The 9,035-nt window shown below is 35.1% G+C and overlaps 1 protein-coding gene across 2 annotated transcripts; it reads left to right on the forward strand.

Annotated features, from left to right (window-relative positions):
- The first annotated feature begins 91 nt into the window (after positions 1-91).
- On the forward strand, positions 92-8,114 carry LOC148602335 (uncharacterized). 2 transcript variants are annotated; one of them, XM_088551705.1, is made up of 12 exons: positions 92-170; positions 1,218-1,294; positions 1,850-2,006; positions 2,597-2,676; positions 3,460-3,616; positions 3,987-4,069; positions 4,287-4,443; positions 5,415-5,488; positions 5,807-5,963; positions 6,597-6,703; positions 7,403-7,559; positions 7,982-8,114. In XM_088551705.1, the coding sequence occupies exons 2-12, from the start codon at positions 1,225-1,227 to the stop codon at positions 8,046-8,048; spliced, it is 1,266 nt and encodes a 421-aa protein (XP_088407831.1). In that variant the 5' UTR covers positions 92-170; positions 1,218-1,224; the 3' UTR covers positions 8,049-8,114. The 2 variants fall into 2 exon arrangements, with proteins under 2 accessions (XP_088407831.1, XP_088407832.1); XM_088551706.1 differs by lacking the exon at positions 92-170 and adding an exon at positions 503-580.
- The last annotated feature ends 921 nt before the right edge of the window (positions 8,115-9,035 follow it).

A 9,035-nucleotide genomic window follows, 5' to 3' on the forward strand; every position in this document is an offset into this window, starting at 1 on the left:
CTGCTACTATGTACTTTATGACATTGACCACGGTATTTCTGAAAATCAACGTAATACAATGACAAAGCGATGGGGTATTCGTGACTTGAGGTCATTGATAAGGCGTCTGTCCACCATATAACTGTTGACCAACTCTTAGACTGCCGCCTAATTTACATCACAACATAAAGGTAAGGAACATATTAATGTTAGATTTAAATTTAATTTAAATATCATTATAGTAAATCATAGATTTTTTCAAAGTGATGCGCTTTATTAACTACCATTCTATGCAAGGCAAGAATTGAAACTTCATAGCATGTATCAGTAATATTACTTAATTCAAATTTTAATTTATATAATTCAAATTTTAATTTATATTTGATTACTTGGAAAATTAATGAAGGATATAGATTGTTTCAATATGCAATAGTTGTACAGTCATATGATACAGTACTTAATTTAAGAATCCTATTTTGATAGTATTGGTTTTGAGTATCTCTTATATACAATTTGATTTAAGGAGGTAGACCTAAGCTAAGGGACACTACTCCTTAAAATCATCGGAACGTTTGTATTCAGCACTTTACATCAATCTTATGTAAGCATCTAATTAACTTGAATTCATTTTATTCTGCTTCAAATAAAAGCTTGAGAGGCTATGGTGAAATTGAATATAATACAAACATATCACTGACTTCATGAGTTATGTCCCATACCCTAGGTCTACCTCCTTAATTTGATTCTAATTCTGATGTTGAGATCATCATATCGAAAGAAGTAAAAGCTGTACAGGCTCAAAATGGTCCCAAAATGGTCCTATAAATGTCCGCATTTGAACCTCTGATAGACAGTCCTGGTTGTTCTCGTGGTATAGTATAGTCCCTACCTCTTTGCAATATATATGATTGGTTATTTGAATTGATTAACCTCTGAGTCGATGTCATTGCTGATGTACCATAGGTCCACGAGGGAATCAACCAACCCAGTTGTCAGACTTATCTGGTCTGGGAATATATCAGATGAAATTTATCACTTTTATTCAAATTTGCAGTATTACAAATTTCAAAACACCTTAAACACTGAGGTTTCATACCTAGTATTGAAACACGTATACAATATATATGATTGGTATTTTTGTATTTAAATCGAAGCAAGACGCTTTAATACAAATATTTCATTAAATTCGACGACAAATGTACGTTCCCAATATAATCAATGAATGCTTTTCTCCACAGCAACAATATGAAGTTCATCGTTGCACTTGTTATTTTGCCTTTGGCAATGTGTATGCCACAGAGAAGAATGTTATTAGGTTAGTTCTGTCCTGACATTGCAATACAAAACAATCGGTAATTCACACTGTGAAATTAATCCAATCCGGTAGTTTTACTCTCGGACTTATAAATCCATCGAGCATTTTTTTATTTAATATATGTTGAAAAAAAGTAATAAATTGTGTAAAATGACAATATAGTAAATAGGATAAACTGTTCGTTATCGTAAAAGTTTTATTCATAATTATAATATCTTATAAAGAATCTTCTAAAGAACCAATTATAACGTATTTAAGGATTATGTACAGGCTACGTCCCTAATTAATTGTTTTTGTTAGTGAACTTAGGATATTTATTCTTTATACTTTTAATTATGTCACATCTATTTACTGTGACTCTCTAACAATTTTCAAATTCACTACCAAAATCGGTTCATCGGGTGATTTGTATTCTACTCCTGGGCATCATCGTTGTATGGGCAGTAATATTTTATCAACATAACATATATTATAGAATTCTAGAACTAGTTTTAAGTCTAAGTAGACAATCATAACACATTTTTACAATATACCATATCCCTGATGCCATTGCAGACACCTTACTTCAAGGCGATGAGCTGAAATTACTGGTATCACAGTTGACCTCCACCTTAGGATCCGATGCCACAGAACAAGCTTGCGAGGCCGAATGTCATCAATTAATCAAGGCGGACCACCTTCTCCAGTTTGGTTGCCCACTTGTTTGCAAAAGGTAGGAAATATTTATAGGCTCAAACGAATATTTGTGGTATTCCATTTTAATATCAAAGATCATATTCGCCATCCAAACTCGTTATGTATTCTAAGGATTCATTTAAAAATATTTTAATTGCGGTGAAATACTGAATAGTTCAGCGTTATCGAGCAACACTGTCTATTTCGTATAACTTAACTTAGTATTTTCGCCAAGCCCACCAACTACAACAAATGGCGTAATCGATTGACAGTTGAGTTGACAGTATTGATCCGCGTTAAAAAATGTTGAATTCTTATTTGAAAAACAGTATATTGCTATTTCATATTAATTAATAATCCTTAAGTAAGATAGTAAGATAAGCAACGTATGTATATCTGTTGCATTTGTCTGTTGACCATCTATTCTTAAATGGAAGGTTTGGGTAGTTGGAGAAATAACTTATTGTTTATTACACACAAACTGCTAAGAAAACAAACATCGCACAAAAAAATATATTTCAATATGTCCAGATTTGAAAAATGCACATTTTTATGTTGCTCGTAAGACATTTGTTTTTTAAATATTCATGATTTAACCTTACGCTAACTTTTTGTATAATTCCATAGCCTTCAATCACTGGCATCTAGCTTTATAACACCTACAACCGGGGCTGCTACTGGTGGTGCCTCAAAACGATTCCTTGTCGGTTTGTAATTAGCTATTACTGTAAACGTATTAATGTTCGTGTATCATGACAAGTGTAAACATTTGCGAGTTTCAATATCCAAGAATTAGCATTGTATAGACCTTTTCACGCTTTCCTGTCCAAATATGGGTAACAACCGAACACTAATCCAATCCAGAATCAAATCATTCCTACAAATAGATATTTAAAAAATCGGAACACCTTGTACCGCAATGATTCTGACTTGGTACGGGTATTTCAAACGAAGTGGTTGGCTACATCTGGGGTTTATAGTGCGCCTAACCTCCCTTTTCTATGGCCGTGACATTTTGTACCGGTGGTGATTGAATAGCATTTGCATGCTATATGTTATAATTGGTAGCTCAGCGGTCATATCAGCATAAAGAATCATTTACAAAAAGGTATTTTTTACTAATTGTTTAAGAAGAAAGTGAGTATTTTACCAACAAAGGGCAGATATTCGAAAAAGACTTCGGTAAGATCCCTTTTGAGACGCATTTCCTCACACCCCTGATTCAGGAGTCTGTTATGCAGTAGTTAGTACTTGCTCTAGCGTGTGAAATATAAAACAAAAGATAGGAGATACACAGAATATTAATAAGGTTCCATTATAAGTTAGTTATCTTATTTTCCATGGCTTTAGATTGTACACCGTAGTAATCACATTTCTATTCTTGTTTTTCCCAAAATTTCATCACTTACAGACAATCAAAAATCTCTTTCACGGCGCCTAAGATCATTGTCAAGTGGCAAAACATCACTATTTAAAAAACCTTTTTGTAGATTCTCTGTTCCAAGGAGATGAACTTAAAGTATTGGTTCAAGGTCTGACATCAACTCTTGGATCTGAGGCCACAGAACAAGCATGCGAGGCTGAATGTCATCAACTCATCAAACAGGATCACCTTCTCCAATTTGGATGTCCAATTGTCTGTAGAAGGTAAACAAATAGTTATGCATAATATTTTAAAAAGTCTGATATTCTACGTTCTATTCCCGTGGTAAATCGTTTGAAATTAACCACTGTGGTTTCAAAAAAAATCTCAAGTTGAGAACTTCGTGAAGTCCTGTCTTTTACCTAAACTTTTCAATTTCAAGTGATCTGATTGTTTGAAACTTAGGTTGAGGAAGGATTTAAGGAAAATTTTGAGATGTTTTATGAAACCGGACCCTAGTCTTATATCGAAACATGAATTTGTGGTTTACTATTATGGATAATGGAAAGCAACTTAAGACATAATTCATGATTGTACGTCTTGAACAAAAAAAAATAAATGCCGATAAAAATATTGTATGTTTTTGTGTTGCAGTCTCCAGCAGTTGGCTGTCAAATTTGGTGCAGCACCGGCAGCAGGATCCACAGCCACACCATCCCAGAAAAGATCACTTCTCCGTATGTTTTGATAAAGTTGAGATGTATTAGAATGAGAACGAGACGTTGGCATCCTGAAAAGTTCAATTCTACTCTAAGTAGTCATATAATCCTTGTTTGAATTTTGTTTAAAAATGTTTTTTTTTTTAAACATAGTTAGTAGTGTGAATATTGAAGTTCTGAACATAAAATAGATTCATCAATGTGGATTAATTTCAGTTTTAATTTTATTTCACAGCAACTGTTTTCGAGGGAGATGAACTTAAAACATTAGTAACACAACTGACCTCAACTCTTGGATCAGAAGCCTCAGAACAAGCTTGCGAGGCTGAATGCCATCAACTCATCAAACAGGATCACCTCCTCCAATTTGGATGCCCACTTGTCTGCAGAAGGTACATAGTTTGTTCCACATTTAATTGACAAATTCGTCAATGGTTCCATCCAAAAATGCATAATAGCATTAATCACTGTTTTTTTTTCAGTATTAAATTCTAAAATTCACTTACAAAAGTAACATAAACGTTTTGTGAGTGAATAAAGTTTGAAATAGTGTTTAATCACAAAACTGAAAAAAGTCTGAATATATTTATCTTTGTTTTTCCTAGAGACCCCCATTTGTTTAAATTAACATTGCAAATGGCAGTATCCAACCGACAACGAAAAATGGTTGTCAATATCAAAATTTGAAGTAAATAGGGGGTAATGTTTACCAATTTTCTTCTTGAATTGCCTTCTGGATATATGAATGGAGCACGGCAACTTTAACGTTTTACAATACCGACAACATGAAATTTGCACTGTTGTGAAAATTAACGGATTCTGTAGGCGACACAATTTAAAAAAAAAATCATAATGCACTGAAGAAGATGAAAATGGAATCTTTTGACTGAACGTTTTATTATTTTTTTTACACTCGTGTTACTAGATGGCTATGTAATATTCAACCAAGAAAGTATTTTAAGATATCATGCAGTGTTTTAGAGTGAAACGTAAACAAACGTATTTTAAGGTAGGGACTACATAATCATTTACTGTCCGTGCTCCTTTTTTTCAATCATGTTTCTCATACTGTAAACGTACTAATGTTTGTAGTGTACTATTTATTTCTATTTTCGCGGTTAACAGAAAACCGCGAAAAATAGTACAAGCGAAATTGATTATTTTACACTTTTATAACGCATATCATTTTGTTTTCATCCGCGAAAATTGATACCCACGAATATGCTCACTTGACAGAATCCGCGAAAATTAGCAACCGCGAAAATAAGGAACCGCAAAAATTAGCAACCGCGAAAGTTACAGTATCTAGTTCTATGCGTAAATAATTTCAACACATTATACATGTATATAAATATACGTTTAGCCTTCAGAAACTTGCCACCCAATTTGGCTCTACAACAGCTGTAACAACACCAACAAAAAAGAGAATGCTACTTGGTATGTAAATTATTGTAAATTATTGCCCTTTATCACTAAATTGATGTACGGAAGAATTTTTTTCATTGTCTGGAATTCCACGACCCTTAGCATGAGGTGCCATTATAAGTGTTAAAGTTTTATCACCTCTTTACCAGGGTTATACATGTACATTGACAAGTCACTCACCAATTCAGGACTATTTTTTGTTCACCATTGCTGCAATATATTCCCAGAAACAAAAGCAAAAACAATTATTTTTTCCTGTTTATCCTGATTCTGTCTTTGGTTACGAGTTTCAAACAAGCATCAACATTTTATTTAATTTCGATTTTTTAGACTCCCTTTTCCAAGGCAGTGAATTGTCTCTTTTGGTTTCTCAACTGGTTTCTACTCTTGGTTCCGATGCCACAGAACAAGCATGCGAGGCTGAATGTCATCAACTCATCAAAGCCGATCACCTCCTCCAGTTCGGTTGCCCACTTGTCTGCAAAAGGTAAGGCCATGTTATCCTGTTTTGTAGGATTTTTAGGGGGACAAGGTTATTTCATTATATTACGACTTTATATTGGAAAACACTAATTGCAATGGAAGCAAGAGGTTAAGCGCGCTATAAACCCCGATTTAAGGAGATAGACCTAGGGTAAAGAACTCTTACAAACCATCGGAACGTTTGTGTAAAGCATTTTATATTAATTTCAACTAAGCATCCAAGTAACTTGGATTGATTTCATTCTGTTACAACTGAAAGCTTGATCGGCTTTGGTGAAATTGAATATGGTGCAAACATATATTGTATCTCTTATTTCAGGAGTTATGTCCCTTACACCAGGTATACCTTCTTACCCCACAATTTCCATTGGAAATATCTGTACCAAATCAGAATCATTGGAATGGTTTACAACCATCCTGATTTTCACCCTGATATTATCATTTGTCATATGGAGTCCCTTTTTTTACTTATGACCAGAGTTTATTACTCTTCATTTGTTAGTGTTGCACCACCATGTCGTTATGGGCGATGTCCGACTCAATACATCTTTGTTTTAAATCCAGTCAACACAACTTCTTTTCTACACTTTCAAATTGGCTAAACCGATTGCATTGATTTTTTTCTGTTGTATTGTAGCTTCCAAACCCTAGCAAAACAGTATGGTGGAGCTCCATCAACTGGATCTACAGAATCATCAACAGGAACTGATGCTACCGTAACAAGTCAAAAGAGATTTCTTGTCGGTAGGATAAAGTACATGTACATGAAAAGAGTTAATAAAAAGCAATAATTTCAAAACAGAAGGAAAGTTGTTTCATATCGATCATTTATCATCCCTGCATCATGACCAGACAGCTTTTACAATCATAATTGTCATCAGAGCCACGTATATCTATTTATAAAAAACATATTCGATCGTCTTGAGTTTGATAAAATACCGGGGGATTACTTCTTTATTCAAACTGCACTAAAAAAAATGCTGCTACATGTACTTTGTAAAGCACGTGTCAATAGTTTATTCATTTCTTTATGTTTCTGTCTCACTGACATACCAATATGTCATAACTGTATTAAATTTGAAAATTTGGATGGAGGCCGGCCGTCAAACGCGGATTTGACAGTAGCAAGTTGAGTCTAGTGGAGTCCAGGAATAAAATGTAGATATTAGCCACAATCATTTTCTAACGTAAGTGTCAAATATAGGCCATGGGTAAAAAATAATAAATCGAAGATTTGAGAATCTGATTTTTTAGGCGAAATCCAACGAAATTCTATGTTACAAACAATGCTGCATATGAAAGTATTTAATATACACTACTGTTTCCGTTGGAGATATAGAATAAAAGAAGAAGAAGAGTCTTGTCAAATGCTAAGTAATCAATTTGCGCGTCCTGTAATTCTCAAATTATTCAATCTTTTTACTTCCTCCTTTTCTGTTTTAGATACTCTTCTTCAAGGTGATGAATTGAAGGTTTTGGTAACACAACTGACCTCCACTTTGGGAACTGAGGCCACAGAACAAGCTTGCGAGGCTGAGTGTCATCAACTCATAAAACAGGATCATTTCCTTCAATATGGCTGTCCTCTTGTCTGCAGAAGGTACTGAAATGTCTCTGTTTATTTGATTTTGTTGCAGTCTTGTAAATTTAATTCCAGTCGTTAAAACTAAAAGCCTAGGAGATGGTTTAGAAGGGTAATGAATCGTTACCTGGTATATTACTTCATACAACACTAGCTTGTCAGCTCTGTTTCCCCGATTTCAAGGACATGCGTATAACTTATACCTTCATACGTATCCGGTGTTCAGTACTAATTTGCATATATAGGCGGAGTTAAGTATTGATTTTGGCCAAGTTTAAAATTATGATTGTACATCTGCACAGGTTATTTCAAACACAAATGAGTAGTCTCATCTCGTTAAAAATGTGCATTCTTCGCCAAATGTGATCATATTTTGGTTATTCACTCCTTCCAATTTATCATCAAATAAATAATGTACTAAACCTTTTTTTATTCAACAGCCTTCAAACCTTAGCCCAGAAATTCACTGGAACAGGTACGTCATCAACCACACCAACTCAGGCTTAAATGATATTATAGAGTAACTACAGTGTAGTGATGTAAAGTGCTGAATAAAAATGATAATACTCTCTACATCTTCCTTACTTATAATCTTGTACTGCCGAAGAAAGTTACCGTGCCAGACACAGCAATGCCACCTCCCCTTTTTTCACTTATACACTAGGTTTGTTTGTTTGTTTGTTGGGGTTTAACGCCCGAGCAGCAATATTTCAGCTATATTCAGGCGATGAACATGAAGTGGATGATAAAATGAACATGAAATGATGATTAAATGAAAAATGGGATGGGTCACAAGGACAATGGGGTCGACAAATGTTGATTGCCACTGGAAATAGGGAGAAGTGGGTAGGGTCGGGCAATTTAGCCTCCTGTGGCGGAGCCCTATGGTTCCTACTCCGGGAGAATACCACAGTAGGGTTCTTTAACGTGCGAGGAACGTGGCATCTTTCCCAGCACGGTGCACCACTATAGTTTGCGGTCAGGTGTTCCGTATTATAGCCTGACAACCCCAGCATGGAACACACGAGGGGTACCCCATTCCACCACCTGGGGCACACATCCCAGTTGCTCTCTGGGCAGAGCACCCTAGCCCCCGGCTAAGGTCCTGAGCACTATTTAGTCGCCTTTTACGACAAGCTTTGCGCTGCTGCTGGCCTATTCTTTTGACACCCGGACCTGCACGGGTCCTTATACACTAGAAAACAATGTCCTTCTTAGTCTGTGAGTTCGATAATTTTGTTTTGTTGGTTCAGAATATATTGTTTTGTTTTGTTTTTGTTCGTTCGTTTGTTTCTTTTTTCTTTTATTTATATTTTTTCATTCTTTTCCTCGGAATAAATTAAGGGAGAATGAGAGGTGTAAGGCAGAGACAGAACCGATAACTCTGTGGATGAGAATGGTGTGTGTGTGTGTGTGTGTGTGTGTGTGTGTTTAGTTCTGTTTCGATTTGATTTTTTCTTCCATTTTGCATAGTCACGGTGGTTTTATATAGAT

The sequence above is a fragment of the Perna viridis genome, chromosome 11 (assembly GCF_037379345.1).
Source record: "Perna viridis isolate PV_CMFRI_1.1 ecotype Kerala chromosome 11, ASM3737934v1, whole genome shotgun sequence".
Classification (NCBI taxonomy): domain Eukaryota; kingdom Metazoa; phylum Mollusca; class Bivalvia; order Mytilida; family Mytilidae; genus Perna; species Perna viridis.